At 38.7% G+C, this 22416-nt stretch overlaps 1 protein-coding gene across 4 annotated transcripts in view; it reads left to right on the top strand.

Annotated features, from left to right (window-relative positions):
- Positions 1-22416, top strand: part of phkb (phosphorylase kinase, beta) — a 92033-nt gene that overhangs the window by 3104 nt on the left and 66513 nt on the right. For all 4 annotated transcript variants that reach the window (XM_013276152.3, XM_013276172.3, XM_013276186.3 and 1 more), the window contains 4 exons: positions 13664-13802; positions 16489-16588; positions 20474-20581; positions 21426-21506. In XM_013276152.3, coding sequence (XP_013131606.1) covers positions 13664-13802; positions 16489-16588; positions 20474-20581; positions 21426-21506 — 428 coding nt within the window. The remainder of the gene's footprint in view (positions 1-13663; positions 13803-16488; positions 16589-20473; positions 20582-21425; positions 21507-22416) is intronic.

Genomic DNA, 22416 nt, shown 5'->3' on the forward strand with positions numbered 1-22416 from the left:
CTATTTTCTGTACCTCTGTATCATATCGGGCAGTGGTTTGACTTCATCTTTTATGTTCTCTCACTCTATAACTGCAGTGCACATTTTAAACCTGCACTGAAATTAGTGGAGCGGCTTTTAATATTTTAAAACTGCGCAGAAAAAGTTTACTATAATGTCTTAGATAATGCCTTTCACTGTTTCTGTAATCTCAATAGAGCATCAGTTTGCATGTGTTAAGGCGTGATCATGATGGAATTTAAACATAATCTCTCTAACCTCAGCTTTAACAGTCTCCAACCAACAACAGTGCTTTCAATGTGTAGCTCCCCTGTTAAATGTCACAGAAGATGATGTAGAAAGTTCCACAAGACCTGGAAAGACGGGTATAATAGCCTCGGCATTCTTTTTATATATTTATCAAAATGGCAAAATGTGTCCTCATGTCAGTCTTGTGTACCTGTTTCAAACTATACTTTCCTAATTTACAAGGTGTCATTATATATTTGTATAAGTTTTATTTTAAGGTTTATTCAGTTTAAATGCTGGTTTTACTGTTAGGTTGGACTGAAAAAACCTACAGTGTTCTATAACTGGATATCCTTTCCTCTCCATAAACCTGTGGCCCACTGGCAACACTGCTGAGCTATTGTATACGGCAGTAAAGGCTGCATTTGTTTTGTCATTGCCAATATTCTTAAATTGCAGCCTTGGGTATAGTGATTACATCTTGCAGACATACATTATTGTTTGGAGAGAGACTGTTCTCAGCTGGCAGGATAAAAGCCAGACATGGGAGTTCACCGATGTTAGAGATGCAGGAGCATTTACAGCAGCATGCATTGAGCTGCAGTGGTGAGAACAGTGTTTGGATCTGTTACTTAAGTAAAAGCAGCAAGAGCAGTTTGAAATAATGTGCAACAAGTAACTATCCCACTTTAGAAAATCTCAATATTGGACAGAGCTAAGAAGCATTGGCACCAAAATGCAGTTATAGCACCAAAAGTAAATTTACTCATTAAGAAAAAAGCCTATAGTGCAGTGTTCTTTACATACTCTGTGACAATACTATATACCAGTGTTCCCCAACCCCCGGGCCACGGACTGGTACCGGTCCATGAGTTATTTGGTACCGGGCGGCGAGAGGTGAGGCTTGGGTGTCAAATTTATGGTTTTCAGGGATTTATCGGTTTTCATTGTTAACTCTGTTTCCAGGGGTCTTTCTTATGAATAAATCTTCTGTTTTTTTGGTACCAGTACTAGTTTTATTTAGTTGTATTTATCTGCGACACCTTAAAGGCCGGTCTGTGAAAATATTGTCGGACATAAACTGGTCCGTGGCGCAAAAAGGTTTGGGACCGCTGCTATATACCATAGCCTCTTAGAATATAATAGTTGTATTAAAAATCTAAATAATCCAAAAGCTAATAAACTAATTCTGGTAACTAATACCTAAAGCTGTAGAGTACATTTTATAAATGTCAGATACTCATCACTTGGTTGGTATCGTCTGAGTCTGAAACGTCATTTAATTGTCCTGTGTGTATTACTGCTTCAGAGCCTCTTAGGGTTTACTGTCATTAGGCAGTACAGATACTGATACATGAGCACATTTCACCCCTGATGTCAAGTTCTTTTGACCTGTGTGATTGCAGTGTACCATGCTCTGGTACTGACCTGGTATGATTGAAAAAGAAAAGCACAGAACTCCAACCCTTCCTCGCAGACAACTGCCTCTGTGAAGCTCGGCTGAAAATTATTCACCAATCTATAAGGTGTGCGAGAGGACAGTGTCTCTCTGCTTTCAAAAAAACAGCCACAAAATACATAAAATCATGAACCTCATTGTGCTCTGCGAGAGCGCTTGTCTTCAAAAGCATGCGTGTGCATGAGAGAGCGAGCGGGCGAGAGGATTGAAAGGCATTTAAGTTCAGAATAAAGAAAAGACAGAGTAATGGGGTAAAATTTACAGAGCAAAACAGAATAACTGAAATGTACTAAGACCTGGAACATTAAGCGGTAGCCAGCGGGTGAGGGGGGGAAAATGGTGGTTGGGAAAGGAAATCATGCCTAGTATATGTATATGCTAAACCTATTGGCGAAAGCTTGTTCTTCAAGATTAGGAGGTCGAAGATGTTAACAGAGAAGATCCCAACATATTGAACATATACGCAAAATCATGCCTACATTAGCAGAAGCTTGTCTCATTAGTTTGAAACTAACTGTGAGCTACAGACACACAAATTTGGTTATGGATAGCCTGTGTGGCTTGGTGCAGGTGATAATTCTAGAATGTGTAATCAATAAGGAGGCACCGGCCTCACTGCAGGAGAGATAAATACGCATTAGTGCTGATTACGGAATTACCTGCAGCTGTTAGTGCAGCACTGTGGCTGCCAGCCTTACCTCCCAGTCCACACAGCTTTAGCATCCTCAATTTCAGAATTCATTCAGATCACCCGTTTGTATGTAATCTAGCCCGCTGTTCTATAAAAGTTAAGATTAGACTTTTTATTGCTTTCATTTATTGGTTTCATAAATGTTTGTGTGACAGGGACAATAAGCCGGCAGAAGGCTATACAGCAAATTGCATTCAAATGTGAGACTGTAAAGCTGCTGTGCTCCTCACAAATGGATATCGGTGTGTCTAGCGATAACCTTTTTCCTGACACAGCTTTTGGCTTATTTAATAAATTGCTGAGGTGTAACTAATAGCATTAATGTTGGTTCTGCTCTACTTAGATGTGCCTGTAAATAATACTTCTGAGCCATTGTACACTATTGCAGAGTTCAGGCACTGCAACACCAAGACTGAATGCATCTGTTATTAATCTCATAGACTGTCAGAATGTCTGCCATGAGACTGTTCTGTGTTTGGCGGCCTTAATGAGAATGTAAGGACAGTTAAATAAAATGGGTAATAAGATGTCATATTGTCGTTATTAGCTGGTGAATGTGTACTGTAGTAATCTAAGGGAAATATGAAACTACAGAAAACTGTCTCTTTATGTTTGTTTTGCCTTCTGATGATAAACTGGATTCACCTTTCTTTGTATTTTACAGTAAAATCAATAAAAGTAGAGCCAGAGAGCCAAACACACTGCTTCATCTGAGCAGAAAGAGGTGGGTGCAGGAGGCAGCATCGTGTGTTGCCTCTGGCTGTGTAAGGCTATTGGATTCTGGTAATGCAGCTCAGGATGCTGTCCCAAAGGATCAGTGCTGATGCTGCCACTGTTGAAATAAGCTGGACTTTTATCAGTTGCTCTTTTTAAAATAACAAAAACCTAATGTACAGCAGCTAAATGGACGTGTCGTCTTAAAAGGAATGTCAGTGCAGTTGGTGTTTTTCGTATTTTTATTCTGTTGGTTTGTTTTGCAGAATACAACCAGGCAACTTCGACTGGCTGTGCGCAGATTTCCTGTGTAGAAGCAGAAATACTGATGTTGTGTAAAAGATGTCGGTGCTCCTCTGCTTATGACATTTAAGGGATTACAGAATATACAAAAGTTGTGGCCTTCTCCTGGCAGTGACCGTGAACAAAGACCTAAAAACAGGGTGACCTACATTAGCATTTCTTTCTTTTCTTTTCTTTTTTTCACCTGGAATTGCAAAAAGTGAAAACTAGGCTACAGGATCTCCTGCAGGATTTTTCTAGTGGAAGCCTCTCCTAAAAATAAGGAGCACATCTGCAAATGCCAGAAGACAGTATTACACTTTAATGAAATATATACACTGATCAGTCTGCATATTAAACCCACCTGCCTTACATTGTGTAGGCATGCCTTGGGCTGCCAAAACCACTCTTGACTCATCAGGGCAAGCTGTCGTGTCTGGCACCAGGACATTAGCAGTGGATTGTTTGGGGCCTGTAGCTTATAGGCGTGGAGTCTCTGGCAACTGGGCTTGTACAAGTGCATCCCTCAGATATTCAGACTGGAATCTAGAGACTTTGTACTATTTCTCAAGTTGTTCTTAAGCACTGCTGTCAGTTTTTGCTTAATATCACTTAAAATAATTTTCTTTGTCCATTAGGACCTTTTTTATAATGCTGAGTAAAGTACAGTTGCACTTGCGGACTGTATGATATCTCTGATGGGTCTGGGTACAGCCCAGTGAATTTCAAACCACACTTGCGATGCCAAGTCAGGTCAAAGGTAATACAGGCTAATTATTAAAAAGCTCCAAACTCCTGCCTTTCCTCCTAGCCTTGAGTCATTGTTTATGATTTTGAATAGCTTGTCTCTCTTGTATTCATGCTGTTTGCATCAATAACTGTGATCATACACAGCTCTAAATTAAAGAAGAGCTCAGCTTCTCCCCATGGACCCAAGCATCACAGTGCAGCAAAACAAAGAGGCAATTTTCACACCTTGTTATAATGCATGATTGAAAGGTATAACAAGCATTCGTTCTTTTTCTCTGTAGTTCCAGCCTCGCCTACAAATCTCCCCAAACCTTTTGTGCATTGTTTGCAGCTACACAACCTTGACTTCATTAGTTTCCTCTGCTGCCTCTTGTTTACTCGAGCTTGCATTGACTGGACTGGTTGCAACCGATTTCTTGATATTAAACAGTTGCACAGCTGACAACTACAAACAAGTTGTTAAATGAATCTAAATTAAGTCACTCATAGACAAGCTCAGCGCTACGAAGCGTGTGGAAGTGGATCAGATGTTGGCAACAGGTTGGTGTTTACTACAGGTACTTAACTCAAAGGTAGCACAACAAACATGTCTGTGTTTGCCCAGGTGTTTTATAGCGTTTTAAACACACAGTAAAATGACATATGTGTCATTTACATTTAGATTATCACATTGTAAATGTTAAATAATACCAAAGTTAAAGGGCAAAGAAGAATAGCCTTAAAAAATGCGAACATTTACTGAGACAAATCACAGCTTTGGGTGAGGATTTAGCTCAGGCGCCGGATTTATTTAAGGCTTTATAAACTGCAGCTTTTGAAGTAAGCTAATGCATTTTTATGTGTCTCGTTGTTTCATTCTACAGCTGAAACACAAGGAAAAGGAGAGGTAACTGCCCCTAAACCAGGTGCTGATTGTTAATATGTCTTGTGTGAAAGCATCTGTTAAAGGCTGGGTGCACCATTTTCTCACATGAACAAACTCGTGGCAGATATGACACAGCCCATTGGTCAGCCCTGATGAAGACGGGGCAGCTTCTGTGTGCATGTGTGTGCTCCTGTGGCAGTTTGTGCGCGCATTAATGTGCCGTTGGTGGCTTTTCATTAGGCGACATGTTTATGTGTGTTTGGAAAATGACTGAAGACAATAAACGGTGCTTAGTGTGCAACAGGTGTAGCTCTCAGTTGGAACCGATTTGCTGCTATCAGCTAAGGCAGTAGTGCCTCCAGCATCAGCTTCTTTTGAGACCCCATAGATTTACAGAAAAAAGCCCCTGCCAGATAGCAGTATGTCGAAAACGCAGCGCTGAACATTGAGCTTGTTTAATTGTTGTGTTGGGGGCCGATTGGAAGCGCTTGTCCAATTCTAGCAGGGAACAAAGCCAACATTGTTATCGCCTGTACCCAGACCCGCTTGCCAATATACCTGCTTTCTTTCAGTTTTAGGGAGGAAAAGGGGTGGAGAGGGGTGAGGCTGGGGTGACAATGACAAACAAACCAGTTACATTTTCCCTTCCTTCTCTTTGTTTGTTTGTTGTTTTGTTGCCACCCCTAGCTCAGTCAAAGGCAGCAGTATTAAGCTTACGCTGCTGTTGTGATTGGGGGCTTGTTTTCGTGTTATCAAGAAAAGAATACCAGGGAAGGTTTACCTCCATCTCTCATGGTTCATCACTCCATCTCCTCTCTCTCTCTTTCCTTCTCTTTCTCTCCACTTTTTCTTTTTTTAAGTTTGTAACCGCTCTATGGTTTCTTGTTTATGTGGCATTGAGCACACACTTCACTGATTCAGCCAGTTCCCTGATAAAACAGGAGGCAGAAGGTATGGCTACTATCGCTCTGCCTTCTGCCTTCTGCCTCATACTGATTACAGAAGAGAGAATAAGAATACGCCTTTTTTTTTCAATTATTGCAGTCATTTTATCTTCACTTTGACTACAAATTTAGATTGTCTTGCTCTCTTATATCTTGCTTTTCCAATTATGTTATCTGTCTTTGTCATCTGCCTTATTTCTTTCATTCTCTTGGCAAGAAAAAAGGCTTTTAGGATTAAACAAAATCTGCGTTGAAAATGATCAGCATCCCATATTCAGTATTTTATTATTCACTATTTATGACAAATTAACACATATCTCATTGGCTGATCTGTACAGGGTTTGTGGTACATGCTGTAACTCTTTCCTGGGAGATCCAGTGTAGCTCTTCCCTCATGCCTCTTGAATTTATGGTTAGGTCACCTCATGAATTAATCATCCTACAGGTATTAGATTGATATCAGTCTACCTTTCCCATCTCATGCTTCAATAAAATGTATAGGAAAAGAAAGTAAAGCCTTTTTCTAAAATTCTACATAAATATAGCCTAAAACATAATTTAGTTCATTATATAAATAGAATCTTATATTTCTATACTAAATGTAATGTAGAAATATAGAACATTCCAAGAGTTTATACAATCTTTTCTTACAACTGTATATTTACTACATATTTTATCAAAGGTATTGTACATTATAGAAGTGCTGTTAACTGTGGTTACTCTGTTAGCATTGAGATGCAAGCAGGTTCTTTTGTGGCTTTGTGTGTGCATTTGTTTTTCATCCAACAGTAGCTCGTGTCACAGATGTTGAATTGCAGCAACCATTATCTCAGCGTCAGCAGGAGTAGAGAAGTTATTGTTAAGACTGGTATGAATGATGAATATCAAAGTTTGTGTATTTTCTCTTGTAGCATCTGCTGTGGAACTATTCAGATACCATCTGACTTCTTCCATCTTTTTGCTCTTGTTTTTTTTTTTTTGCTTTTCAATCTATTGCTGTTTTTTTTTTTCTTTCTCATCATCTTCTCTCATTTTCTCCACACTGTCGGTGCAGTGAAATGGCCCATTGTAAAAGAGCAGACTGTGTGCGTCTGAGACATTAGCTGCTGATTTAGTGGGACATTAGCTTGATGGATGGCTAGGCAGAAAACTCCTAACAACAGTTGATTTGCATCCAGAGAAACTTGCAGCTTGAGACTGAACAATGTTAAGCTCTCTCTTGTTTATGTTCTGCATCTATTGAGGACTTCCACTGCACCGTTTCACAGAAGAGGAAACTTGAGACCTTAGCAGTTTCGAATTGAGCGATAGCAAAGCATCTCCACTCATTTTATCCTGCTTGACTTTATGATTGTTTGTTGCAGTTGAAGTAGATTCTTTAACAGTCGTATTATAAAACATTGTTTGTATCCAAATACTCAGCGTTTAAAGGGTCAAAAAGGAGGGAAAGGAGAATAAACTGTATTCACAAGATGGGAATAGCTGCTTTGTGCATCACCCATGAAGTCCTGTTTTTTAAGCTAGACTTGAGCATTTTGGCTGTTGCTCTGAAGCATGTGTTACTTATTGTCTGTTTTACTCTTAATAGGTCCACAACTCATAAAAAAACCCCATCATGTTATAATGAAATGAGCAGTAGTGTCTCTGTTTTTCAGAGACTTTTTGTTTCTTTACAACTGCACGTGTTCTTACAACTAGTGTTGCCCTTTGCTGGCCATTAGAAAATATATTGGATTACAGCACCTTGACATTGGCTTCTCTCTTCTTTTCTGCACCAGGGACTTTGTCCGTTTTCTAATATGCAGACTGTGGGCAGGTGAACGAAATCCAGTGTTGTCTGTTTGGTTTACTGTCTGCAAGGTTGCGCTAAAATGCTTGGTTGAATATCATCAAACCTGATGGAAGGGTGGAGCACAAGCAAAGAAGTAGCCCAATGAATTTGGTACACCCGTTTCACTTTTTAAAAAATTGTTACCTACAGTATTGGCCTTGGCAGAAGACGGCATCCTCTGAATGTCCTTCTGTTTAATGCTAATTCACCCCATCAGCCTCCTTATCTGACTGCCAATGTGACTTCCATTTTCAGTTGACTGAATACATATGCATGCACACACACAGATGACATTCCCACCCTCTTGTCCCGCTTTCAGTAGCCATCACTTTTTATTCATGCACACATATATTTTTTTTCTCCTTCACACAGACACATCTCTTCTTGATCTCGTTTTCCTTCATCTGTGTCTCCTTCCGTCTCTCTCGATATCACTCTCCTTCCTGTCCGTCTCTCTTTTGCTCTGAAACAAACGACAGTGCAGAATGGATGTCCCCTTCATTTGCGTCGGCATAATGTTCTGATGAAAAATGAAGTGATCCCTCCAGACAGATTAGTCATCAGCGAGGGGACCTCTGCAGGAGAGGTGTGTGGGCATGTGCGTGTGTGTGAGAGACATAAATTACTCTCCTGGAGCCTTCTGTTTGACTATGCAATATTTCAGCATATATTATTGGAGAGCTACGATCTGTTTTTGTATTAAGATCTTTGAACCGTTGTTCAGTCCTCAATAACTAATGCTGAGCATGAACTTTGATGAACTTGAACCATCCTAGTTTATCTTTGCTCATCCATGTAGTACAGACAGACTGAAAAATGTCCCTTTTTTCCTTATGAAATGACCTTGGTCATTACCTGCTGTAGCGCATCCCACTCTGGTGACACCAAAATAATTAATAGATTGTGGCACTCTCTCTTCACACTAGCTGATGCTGGCACTGTAGAGTAAGGATTCAAGGGATTTTTGTTTCTCTTACACCAAGATCACAGTAAGTATTCCTTATTAATAGGGTCAGAAAATGTCTACTGCTGGATTCAATTCTGTTGAAAACATGCTTTTAGTGGTCTGGGTTACAGCATAACATAAGCATAAATATATGGCAATCATTTGGGAAGCCTGGTTTTTATCCCATATGTCTAAACATCTTGTGAAAATTAGTTGCAGACATTTTCTATTTGGAAAAACGAAAAAAGTTTCAATTGTAAATCAGGAACCAAGTGTCAGACATTTAATTCTGTTTTTGCAATTTTAAAAGACTCTATATAATTAAAAGAAAAGAAGGGGGAAAGCAGAGTAAACATCTAAATTATTAACAAGACTGAAAGTCCACAGCACTGCCAACAGCTCTGTTAGGCTGTACTTAGGCACAGTGGTGTTTTTGAGCTAAATGGTAAATGTGTGCTGGCGTGCTTGCAGTGACAGCGGTATTCAGTCTTAATAGTTATACAGGTGTTTGGTCATAAATCAACGGAAAAGTAAAACCTTGGATCTGATTACGCAAATTAAATGTCAGAGGATGATTAAAGTTATTAAAATTCACCCAAAGGGGGTCATGAATGTCTGTACCAATTTTTTGGATCTGAGTGAAATATAAAATGTGAATCTCATGGTAGCGCTAGAGGAGATCGACATACTGTAAACAAGAATCCTGGTTTCTGTAATGGGAGATGGGGCATTAGATAAATCTTACATCTTACTGGTATCTATGCTATGTATACCATAAGTGGCTTTCTAATCTGCTTTTTGTAAGAATTTATGTACATCATAAAGACAAAGTTACAGCAGAGCAGGTGAATGAATTAAAGTACAAAGAGTGATGTGTCGTATTTAAAAAGAATCGGCTTTGCTGATTTAGACACACAGTCAGGATCACTTTTTCGGTTCTTACAGTCAAAACTAGAAGAGATCGTGGTGTTTCAAGGCTGATGGTGCATTTTGCGTTTTTAAAAAAACCCAAAAAACAATTCAAGTGTTTCAGGAAGAACAAATGTTTTAGTCAAACATTCATTTTATAATGTGAAAGCTGCCGCCATGACTGGAAGCATAATGTTAATGTGAATTTAATATGACATACCCAGATAACATGTGTGATGACATTTATATGTAGTATGTATTTGTATGTAGTATTGTTCACTAACACTTTACTGGACACAGTACATACTACAACTTTTAAGGACAGAAATTGTGTCTTCTGTGGTTGCAAAGGCATACATCTATACGGCCTTTTTTTGTTTTGTTTTTTTTATTTCCAAGTCTAATATTGATGAAGGAATGCTTGCTTTTCTTAAATAACTTTCAAAAATCAGTAAGTTGGGTTACTTTTTGTTTGTTTGTTGAGGCAAAAATTTGCAATTTATTATTTCCTGGAGTAGTGTTTCCTTTTTCATAGCATCTTGATTCTAACGTGGGTGCAAAAGAGGTTAAAAATACTACATTCATGAAATTATATAGTTTATAATTGCTTTAGCAATATATGAGAACATCTCAGACTGTAGTCTGAGGTTATGGAACAAGGGTGAGAGTCCCCGAGGACCAGAGGTGACAGGCAGTCGACCCCGCTAGAGGCCGGCCACCCTCATAAAAGTCGAGAACAAGGTCCCAGGGCCCCAGGTGCCCAAGAAAAACCGGGCACCTAGCAGAGGCTCCCAGACAAGGAGGAGGTCCAAGCCACCCTGAGCCAAGGTGGCCAATGACCACACCAGAACATCCAGCCACATACCCTGAAACCAACAAGCACCCACATCCCAGGGAGGGGTAGGAGCATCTAGCAGGGAGTGGTGACCATGTCCCACAGGGGCCAAGGCTCAACAAGCCCCAGACCCAGGCCCAGCCATGCACACACACCCCCACATAGAGACCATTCACTCACTCACTCTCACCCACTGTTTTGTTTTTCCAGCTCTCTTGAGCAGTGTAGAATTTTACTGTACTAAAGAAAACCTAAATTAAAATGGTGACCAAGTTTCCTTACCCTCATAGGAAACATGGTTAAGTCTGTAAAGTATTTGAACTTGAGCAAACTGACACTCTCAAGCAATGTCGCTTATAAAACATTAACATAAACTGGCTCTTGTCACCTTATGGAGCAAAATTCCATTTTTTGAATGAAAAGAAAAAAACATAATAACACCTTCAGTCCAAGTCATATTCCTCCAAGACTGGTTGCTTTTCTAAACTGTTGCCAAGCAGCCATCTGTTGTCACACTGCCTAAAACTAAAAGAGGACTGTGCCAAGTAAGTTTATTAGATCAGTTTTTGTCATCTTTGATCAAAGAAGGAAAAAAATGCATGTCAAATAGCTTTGCCCAACCTTCTTCTAAATGGAATTTAACATAATCTAATTTTACCTGAGTGAATTTATGCCTAAATTTGCATACAAACAGATCCAGAGAAATGGATGATGCAGTGACAACAGCTGCACACCCTGAGGAATTTTACAGGTCAGCCATTACAGCACAAGAGAGGTGTAACTTTGCTCTAGAGCTTGTTAAATATATTTCACATGTCACAAATGAAGACTAGCTTGTGAACCCTAAAGTAGAGAAAGTATGTGCTGACAGTCCATTACTGGATAGCTTGTGTCTGACTCTGGCGCCCAGCTTACATAGTGATGTAAAACGAAATAGCGTGTTGAGGGTGTCACTGTGTTACAGAATGCATTAGTTAAAATACACAAGCTAAAGTTATGCAATGCATGTGGATCAAATGAATAACTGAACCTTTTGTTACCAATATTTATCATATGTGGTACATTTTACTATGTATATGTATATGTATATATGTATATGTGTGTATATATATATATATATATATATATATATATAACAATACATAGATTTTTGAAATACAGAGCATTGTGAAATCCAGCTTTGCTGATGCCAACATGCCTGTGACAGCATGCAGTACACGATTTAACAAAATGATAGATTAAAAGTATATGAAAAGAGACCAGTTTGACTCTGTACAGCATAACACAATTCAAAGATCAGAGTGGATAAAATAAAAGCATGTATGTTCTTAATATAAAGGACCTTTCTACCAGTGCACAAATGAGAAAATTTGGTCTTAAAAGCTTTATCCGTGAGAAAAAATTATAATTTGAAAACCACAACAAAATTTTGCAGATCACTGTAGAACTGCTGGTCCACAGAAACAGCTCTTCTTAAAGTCACAAATGACTTTCTGGTGGCTGCAGAGGGGTAATTGCTCAGTTCTTGTTCTGTTTAACCTTAGTTCAGCCTTCAGTACCGTTGATAATCCAATCTTAATCCACTGATTACATCACATGATAGGGATTTCTAGCTCCATCTTGGAGTCATTCAATTAATTTTTTGTGGATAGAACACTTTTGATCTCAGTGGGAAACTTTTGGTCAGCTGTAGCTAGATTATCATGCAGCGTTCCGCTAGGATCTATTTTAAGTCCCTTGTTGTTTAACTGGTATATTCTGCCACAAGCCCATATTATTAGTAGTTTGAAATCCATTTCCTATCATCTGTATGCAGATGATATTCAACTGTACCTTTATTACAAACCTTATAGTTAGATAACTACTCATTCTAATGGACCATCTTAAGGAAATTAATGGTTGGATGAGTGTTTAATTCTGACTCCAGAGAGCATTAAGCCCCAAACTAGACATCATTTGGGAACTTTCTCATCCACGTAAAATTTTGGGTTAATTTTTTTAATCAGTTATGAACTTTTCATGTTTACATCAAGTCTATGACCTGCTATTGCTTTCTTTACTTAAGGCTTCTTTAAATTGCCTTCAAGCTTTTCAAAATGCTGCTGCAAGGCTTTTAACTCACACTCACGAATTCTCTCATATCACCCCATTGTTAAAGAGTCTGCACTGGCTTCCAGGTAGTTTCAGATATCAGTTTAAAATCTTGACTCTTACTTTCATGGCCTGATGGGGAGAGGCCCCCAGTTACATCATCGAGCTGCTTCATCCTTAGGTCTGCTGATAGTGGTCTTCTGGTTATTCCACGTACCAATCTAAAAAATAAAGGGGATTTTGCCTTCTAAACATTTGTGCCAAAACTGGAACAGTTTGCCTCTCTCTCTCTGCACCCCTGACTCTATGACTTTAAAATGCATCTATCCAGATCTATCAGGCATTTGGATAATATTTTTGTGTATTAGTTTTTTTTGTTTTTTTTTTAAAAATTCAATTGCATTTTAATATTGTAGGAATCCATTGAAGTGCATTACAATCTTAAAAATTGATATATATGAATAAAACTAAATGACTTATTTATTAACTGTTGAACATATGAAAAGTGTCACAGTCATTGGTAATGTGGTGATTGTCTGCAACGATTGCTCATGAGTGCAGGATTTCTTTATCAAAGTTGTAAAACTCCTGGTTGCCCGCTCTCCTTAGATTGCTGCAGCTATTTTGGATTTTTTTTTATATTTATATTTATAGCCTTTCTTTAAGGCTTGCTGCTGGGTTTGCTCTGGGCTCCTCTATATGACACTGAAGCTGGGAGGTCCACTATTCCCCCGCCCTTGACATTGAAGCTGTGAGGCACATAGTGCTCTCTCTCTCATCTTATACTTATTTATTACATTTATCTGATTCGTTTATTGTGCTTTAAACAGAATCTTATTGGGGTTTTTTTGTTTTTGTTTTTTTAAATTTCATTTTTGCATTTTCCAACTGGTGATTTTACTCTGTTGCATTGATTCTTGATTTACCACCTAATTCACCAGTTAGAACAAGATGCTTTTGATTTTGACAAAGGAGTATACTTTACAGCTTAGAAAACAGACGCTTTCTTCACTGGCGTTTCAACTACTTAGCTGTGAGCAGATGACAACATTTCCAGTTTTGCAACTATTAACCCACCACTTCTTCTGTCTGTCTCTATCTTTTTTGTGTCTTTTTAGTCAAGACAACTATTTTGAACTACCAGAGTCCCACCACTGGTCTGTTCCCAGTAAAAACATGCTCTACCTGCAAAGAGGCGAAGGTCCGGGACTCTCTGTACTGTGCTGCCAGTGCCTGGGCCTTGGCAATGGCATATCGGTTAGTATGCAAAATGCACACGCATGCAAAATAAACTGTGTAATATATGTTTGTTTCACTCAAATGGCAGCTGTCAATCATATGATATACATCTTCTTTATAACATTAAAAATAGAATAAAATATAGCTGAAAATATTAAATGTATTTCCAGAAAATGTATCTTTTCATACACCCAACCCAAGGGTAAACATGTAGTGATCTGTACAAGTTAAAAACTTAGAACTCATGTTTGTTTATGTTCAGTTAGACTTTTTTTAAGAACTCTTCGATTACTGTTGTGAGAGTATGTCAGACTGAAATCTAAATTCATGGTGAGTAGTGGAGGCGGAGGTCATAAACACAGATGGTTATTGCAGTGAGTCCAGTTTCTTGTGGACAGAGGTCTTTCTTGCTGTTATATAGTGATAGATGGCTGCAACATGTTGTGCTTCTGAATATGCCACTGACCCATAAACTCAGGAGTAGCTGAAAAACTAGCTCTATGTATTGCCTTTTTTCAGCATCACAGCGACGCTGCTGTAAAAGAAATACTAAAATAGATGGACAGCTCAGTTTGTAGGGCATTATAGGAAAGCAGACCAAAAAGCCCCAGTTACACTGGTTTCACAGCTTTCACGGTTTTTTCCCCTCTTGCTTCGTTTTCATGCTTACTGACCCTCATCTTTAATCTGCCTCTGTCATTTGGAGGCTTTGCTTTTTAACCACATAGGGGTTATTACTTCTAGGAGAACATTTCAAAATTTCACTGAGGCCACCAAACCCCTTTATCAACTTTCCCCTGTGTTGATGCCCAAATTCCTCTTAAGGAAAGAGCACTTCCACAAAATGAGCTTGTAACAGGGCACAGAAGAAGGGTGGGGGGAAAAAAGATAAAGAGGAAGGAGGCAGAGTTGGAAAGGGGAGGCATACGAGAAGAAAGAGTGAAAGTGGAGATGCGGGAGTGGTAGAGGGGAGACGTAAGCTGTTCAGGGTTCACAATAGAGAAGAAGTAGAAGATGGCGAGTGAGACTGAGAGAGGAAACTAGATGGAGGGGGAAGACGGAGGGAAAGAGCCGGGTAAAAATAGAGTGTACTGCAGTGATGTGACCAGAGGCAGATCCCAGTCATCAGTCATGGCTGCCTCCTATTAGAATTGTCACTGGGATTTAATTAAGATGATTCTCATCTGACAGGGTTGGATAGTGCCATTACTTACTTCACACTCAGATGCTGTGTGTGTTTGAGTATGTGTGTGTGAGATTCAACCACTAGGCTGGCAGTTGGAGTTACCACAAACTTCTATTTTAAGGAAACATGATGGCTTTTATCTGCAGTTTTGCCTATTCATATTTTCTATTTGTTATATATACTTTCTTGTTAATGACACTGGGTAGCTTTAATGAAAATTTCCTTTAACTAACAAGTCCATGCAATCGGTTTTGATGCACAGGGTCATGTCCTGAAGGCAGTCATTAATGTATTGTGTACCTCGGAAATTTTAAACGAGTATAACATCAGTGGCTTAGCTTTCCTTTGTTGTTAGCCAGAGTCATTATTAGCTTGACCTTTGTCAAACACATCTGAAATCTGCCAGCCTCAGAATGTGCTGATTCGCACTGTGGTTGCTGCAACCGAGGTACAAAGTGGCATTTCACTACCAGTATTCATTTCAGGACTTTCAAAACTTTTGTTTTCCATACCTAACAGATTTAGTTTAAAGCTGAATTGTTTCCCCACAATTTGAATGCATTTTTCTATAGTGCATAGCCATTCATTTTTTTGTTAATTTGCATTCACTATTAAATGTGAATTTATCAGCACTGATGACTAATATACTTCAAAATCAGTACTACGTGTAGGAAAGTCTAAAGAGAAAGAAAATCACTAATTTACAGTATGATCATTATTTCATAGCTATAGGTAACTACAACAGACAGAGAACCATTGTATTTAGTCTTGGGTTAAGCAGTTTGATCTTCACAGCAGTCCTGGCCAACTGACAGCTTTAACGGAACAAAATGATTGACCATTACTACTCTTCCAATGCTCATCAGATCAGGATTTATGTTGTCAATGTCAAAATCACATGGTAGTTCTCTGTATCACAATAATATTTAGGATGGATCCACAATCCTATTGATGAAATATGGGCTAGGCAAACATTTCTAGCTTTATGAATGCAAAATTTTGGCTTGATCTGGGTTATATCAACCTAAACCTGATTTTATTTTTTTATTTTTTTTTATCTTTCTTACCCCAAAAAGGGTTCAGCAGGTTATTTATTATTTGTTATTTGTTAAAACTTGGAAACAAAATAGCTTGACTAAAAGGTAGTAAGGAATTAAAGACCTTATTATTTAGCATGATTTATTTATCATTTATTCTGCTGGTTCTGCTGGTTCTGATGTTCTGCTTCAATTTCACCCATATTTTATTTGAATAAAATAACAGTTTAGACAGTTCTACAACGTGTCAGATCTTCTGACTACTTGGACTTTTTTTTTTGCCTCAGAAAACTTGTCCTTCATATTAAGTTGTGAGATCTCTGCTGTTACTTTAGCACATTTAAGGAGTAAGAATACTGACCAAAAGACCAACTATGACTCTGAGGCCCAGTTATTAATATTTGCTATTTTTAAAACAAAAGGAGTTGATGTAAGTGACTGTTTGGCTTCATGTGTTCGGCCTTTGTTCCCTGCCCTTCAGACGCATTGATGATGATATGGGACGAACTCACGAGTTGGAGCATTCTGCTATCAAGTGCATGAGAGGAATTCTCTACTGTTACATGAGACAGGCCGATAAGGTGAGTGTTTTATCCTGGCTCAGTACAGCTTCTGCATGTTTGCATAAAAACACCCCCGAAATTACACACTGCGTTGCAGATCAAAGGTATATTCCTGCTCATCAAAGCCTCTTAGTGCTACAGCCTTGGACACATCTGGTTCCTCTTTCATATCACAACAAATAACAAAAGGAGCCAGTTGATTTAGTCCTGAGGGCTTAATAACCAGCAGTCTCCTAATTTCCAATGACTTTTGCTCCGAAGGAGGAAAATTTCACGCCACCTCTACTGAAAACTGATGAATGTGTGGAGTAGGCTGTAAATGAGGAAAAAAAATTGGCAAACCATGTTATGTATTCAAAGAAAGCCAGATATGTCTCCTGAATATTTTTTTTTCCTCGTTGAGCATATTTTTTTAATAGAGCAGCCTGCTGTGTCCCTGTGTATCTGCACGTATATAGTGTGCACCGTTGAAAGGCATCCTCTTTCATCTTGCCTCGACCTTGACGATCCAATTTAGGGGAGAGAGTTTCTGTGTCTTAATTACAAAGCTGCGTTTACACAGTTAATTACACAGAACAGCTTTCGTTATGGCCCCGTCACCAACGCTTACGAAGTACATGGCATTTTTATGGAAAATGTGACATGGGGGCACTGCGGGGCAAATATCACAGAGCAAATACAGCAGCTGTGCCCCACTGTCCACTGATTATAAGATAGTGTATGAGGAAGAAAGGATATCTTTTATTTAACAATTACAGTTTTCTTAAAGGAAAAGATTCTACCTTTGCCATTGATAAACAAATGAGGTGGCTGTTTATGTTTATTTAAAACAGCTCTGTTCATACTGAATGCAAAGGTATACCGAAACATTTAGAGATTACTGATGAAAACAATGATAATAAAAATATTAATGCTTAAAATACATTGTTTAAAATGCCACCAGATCTTTTTTCTTCCTTCAAGTAATCAGTTTCTGTATCTTTAAACAATGTCCTAAGGTGTTTTAACTTAATTATAACAAATAAATAAATATAATACTTGTGTGTTTTCCTCAAGGAATTGGACAATACTGCAGGAGAAACTCATGAAACAGAGACAGTGAACAACAGATACAACATTCTATATAGATGTTCTGCTTTTATGCTGATTTGCATTGAAATTCAGGCAGCGTTGTGATCCAGAACAATATTTGTTAATACAAATTATTATATATGCAACAGAGGAACTCACAGTCCAGGCTTATTAAGGCTGCAAACAACACTCTTTTCCATTTCTATATTTAACTAACACCGGCCTTCTTGTGTTACTGTGACATCCCTCTCCTTAATACATGCATACAGTGGTGTAAACAAAGTTCTTTATGATTAAGAAATAAAAAACTCTAGATGGCCCTGTGTCAAAAATGATTGCCCCCTAAACCTGATGATTGGTTGGGCCACCCTTAGCAGCAACAACAGCTATTCAAGGATTTGCAATAACTGTCAATGAGTCTTTTTCAATGCTGTGGAGGAATTTTGGCCCACTTATCATTATTGCAAATCCAACATCTATTTCTTTAGCATATTTTAAGTCATTTTTTGTCAGTTCAAGACCCTGCAACTTTACCTTTCTTTTGTTTTTTTTTAAATACATTTTTTTCCACTGTGCTCTGAATGCTAATTATGTGCCAGTGGCTGCTGGAACACTAAATAGGCCAATAAGTCAGTGTTTTTGTGTACGGCTTGTTACACTGCCTGAAGAGACCAAAACATTGATCAATTGTGTTAAAACATGAGCTGATCATTTATTCGTGATCATCTAAACAGTTATTGAGCTCCCTGTATCCCTTTAACATGACTTGGTTTTGAAAATGAAAGTCATTTCCTGTTCAGTGAAAAATGATAAGGAATTGCAGTTAATTGGCTTGATGAGATGGAAGAGTTTTGTGCGTAGCTAAAGATGGAAAATAAATGCATGAAAGTGGACTGTTAAAACAGCAGGCGTTGAAGTAGTTTGCTAAATTGAAGCCCATATTGGCGCATTGCAGCACTTGAAACAATAAGCAAGATCAGGGGCCTCTTCAAATATCCCAAGAGTGGAGCCACTTGACACTGTGGCTCTGCAGGAGCAAGAATCAGGGAGACCGCTACACAAAAGCAAGTTTTATAGAAACATAAACAACAGCGTTAGCTGCCGACAGAAGGTACCCCTCTTATTCTGTACACATACGCACATAAGCATTACTCACTATGGGATGGCAAGAAATGGAGCAGTTTCAGTGAAAGTGGGACAGCAGGTCTCCACTATGACCTGACTATATAGCAAAATAGAGGGGGGCGGGGGGGGGGGGGGGGGGGGGGGGGCAGTATGCCAAACAAAAGAACCCAAATAAAAGAGCTCATAGTGTAAAGTACTGGAGATAGAGAGCTAGAAGAAAGAAAGAAGGTAGGAAGTAGAAAAAATGGAGACAACAACGAGGGAGTTAATGATAGAGAGAGCGTGAGAGAAGTAGAGAAAAGAAACAAAGGAGGTGAAAATGGGACAAAGGGCCAATTATTTATAACTGTGCGACAGGACAGGCGGCCCATCGGTGATTTGGTGTGTAGTGGAGTCGATGAAGCAAACACATGCAAAGCCACCAACAAACCACTGAGGACAAAGCACAACTAAACTGTTGTACATGTCTTGTTTTAAACAGTGTTATCATTTTGGCTGCCATAATCTGGCCCTTACGTGGTTCTGAGCAGAGATGTTTGTACTGTAACGTGTATCTGCTTGTGTGGCGTTCCCTGATTAAACTCTTCACTCTTTATCAGGTTATTTTATTAAAAACTAAAACAAAAGAACAGATTATGTGCAGCATGTATGACTGGAGTGGGCATGAACTCTTGCAGCCAGGATTTTAAACATTTAATTGTTTTGAAATGGCTTAAAAATGTTAAAGAAATGTTAGTTTCTTTAGACCTTTTGAATCATATTTGTATGGCTATAATAGATTGAAGTACATAGATTGAAAAAACAGTGCAGGCAGTGGTTAAGATTTAAGTAGCTGATTAAATTTAAGCAGCAAGACTAACTGAATTGAAAAAGCTGCAAAGAAAGCTAGAATAAGCTGAAGTAGCAATTGAAATGGAGGAGCCAAAAGACAAACAAACAAAGTCTAACATTTAAGTGGCCTAAGACAAAGGAGCCAGATGTGGAAATCCACTGACTTCTGTTAAGACTTAACTGTATGCAGACCAATTATGCTTACATTCTCATCACCCTTCACCCCAGCCTTTGGAGCCAGGAAAAAACCCTGGAAGTTGATGGGTCAGCAAAAGTGAATGCAGTAAAGTTTGGTTTGACAGATTAAATATAAAAAAATAAACCGTTTTAGCTCAAGAGAACATGCTGAAAGGAAGTGAAGTGCAATTTTACATTTTTTCCATTCACAGCAGTTATCTCAAGATGCCTGAGAAAATTATAGAAAACCAATGTGAGTAAACAGTTGGAAAAAAAGAAATCCCGGGGAAGTGAGAATCTGCCGTGACAAATTGACATGGGGGAAAGAGAAGAATGGACAGAAGAGGATGGAGAAACAAGAAGCAGCATTGAATTTCATTCGCTAGAATTGACATATATAGAATTAGAGAGGAGAGGAGGTGCCATCTTTGCCTAAAACAGTGCAACCATAAGAGACATGACAGACATTACAGGGTGTAAAGAAAGTTCATCACCATGTTTGACTCGATACAAAAGGTTTCGGCTGGTATGTTTTTGAATTTGTTGAAGGCAGCTCTAGTATACCTAGAGTTTCTTCTAGGAACCTCTGTTGGGGACATGGATGTCTCTCCCTTTGAATTTCTCTCTCCCTCCTTTTCCCTGGATCTTTTTTTCATCCTTTCATCTCTCTCTATTTCTCTCTCTCTGTATCTCTTTTAGGTGGAGGAGTTTAAACAGGATCCTAGCCCCTCAAAGTGTCTGCACTCTGTCTTCCATGTGGACACCGGAGATGAGGTTTACTTGCACGGCGACTACCACCACCTGCAGGTCAGCCAGCAAGCAGACAAGTAAAAAAATGGGGCAACTACCAAATGAATTCTTCATGCCTACACCTGTGTATTTGATGTGTGTGTGTTACCTAGGGGTTTTACTGTATATTGTAAAAAGTGTAGAGTAAAATTTGCCACCCTGGTATTTTATTTTGTGTCACATATTTAATATAACTTTAGGAAAAAATGAGGTCAGAGAAGAAGCTTCGTGGCAAGTGAACCTTGCTAAAGATGAATGAACAACAGGATGAATAAATTAGACAATCAATCTCTTTGTGACAGGTTTTGTTTCAAGTGTTTTGAATGGGGGGGAAATGCCATTAAAATGTCTCATTTCCTCAGCCCCTCTGCCTGGCATGCATAGACGCTCAGAAAAATGACTTTCTCCGAGAAGTGCTTGTGCACTAAATTGGCACTAAAACGGCTTGTTCCTCTATCAGTGGTATTAACAGAGGTCAGTTTGGTGTGTAGCATTTGAATGGAGAATGCATTTCTAGTGAAGGGTGGCCAATACATCAAGAGAGCTAGAGAGAGAGAGAGAAAAATCGAAATAAAGCTGCAAGGTTAGTTGCCTGTGAGGGGAGAAAAAACATTCAAAAATGTAAAAGAGGTAATAACTTATTTATTGATTATTCTATTTTTTCCAGCAACTTCACCATTGTTGATGATTTCCAATGTCAAAAGTTTAATAGCTACTGTAAAGTCATGTCTCATTCTCTGCACTGTGTGAGAAATTGAAGACAAATTGATAAGTATGCAGTTATTATACAGTGTATGTGCAAATGATAGTAATTGTTTTGATGGCATCTTATCCACTCTACTTCCCTCTGTCACCTCTACAGATCGATGCCGTTTCTTTATTCCTGCTGTACTTGGTGGAGATGATCTGCTCTGGTCTGCAGATCATTTACAACACCGACGAGGTAAACAAGGCGTTAAAATGACTGCTAAGCGGATCAGTTTTGAATATTAGGATCTAAATGTTGGCCTGTTTATCTCTACATTTTCTAAACTGTGAGCAGGAGGCAAACAGTGCCAATCTCTGGTCTCACTTGCTGTCAAGGTTAAATGTACTGATTATGATTATAAACTGCATGAAAAATAACCACAGAGTTTATTTTGTTACATTTTATCACTTTGTGGATTTTCCATGGTGCTGTGCATCTGTGGCAATGTTGTATTTTAAAAGATCTCCCAGGTTCTCTAATATGCATACCCTATGAGCAATGCTTATTCCCAACTTGTGAGTATGCATGTGCACACTTTGGAAAAAAGTATTTTTGTGAAATTCTGTATTTATTCTAAAATACACCACGATATAGTTTAAATGATCTAAGTAATCTGATGCTACCTTCTGAAATTGAGCTAGCTGCTGTAAAGTAAGACCAAAGGGTCTCTAAAGCCAGTTAGATATATCCTAAATCCCCTACAGATATCCTAGAGCCGACACAAATGCAGGATCAGGTGACAGTATCTCACTTTTATAGCTTGGCTCACATTTATGCTCTTGCTGAGCCGCTCAGTTGACTTTCAGCGGAGAAACGTTTAGATGATTTCATTGTGGAAGCTTAAATAGCCTCCTGAGAATCGAACCGGTAACGTTGTGTTTGGCAACACACCAGCCCTCTATTACTGAAAAGCTGAACGGTCTCTTGTACTTTGATTTATCTGTTGGTGTCATTTTTTTTGCCTTTTTTATGTATGGCTCTAAATAAAACAAGAAGGCAACTTGGCTGTTAAGTTTACACACTGTGCTGTTTATTATGTGGCCCGCAGGAGTATTTGGAACGTCATTAATTCTGTTAGTTTTTACAGCCTGCTCAGCTTTACTTA

This window comes from Oreochromis niloticus, linkage group LG1 (genome assembly GCF_001858045.2).
Source record: "Oreochromis niloticus isolate F11D_XX linkage group LG1, O_niloticus_UMD_NMBU, whole genome shotgun sequence".
Lineage (NCBI taxonomy): Eukaryota > Metazoa > Chordata > Actinopteri > Cichliformes > Cichlidae > Oreochromis > Oreochromis niloticus.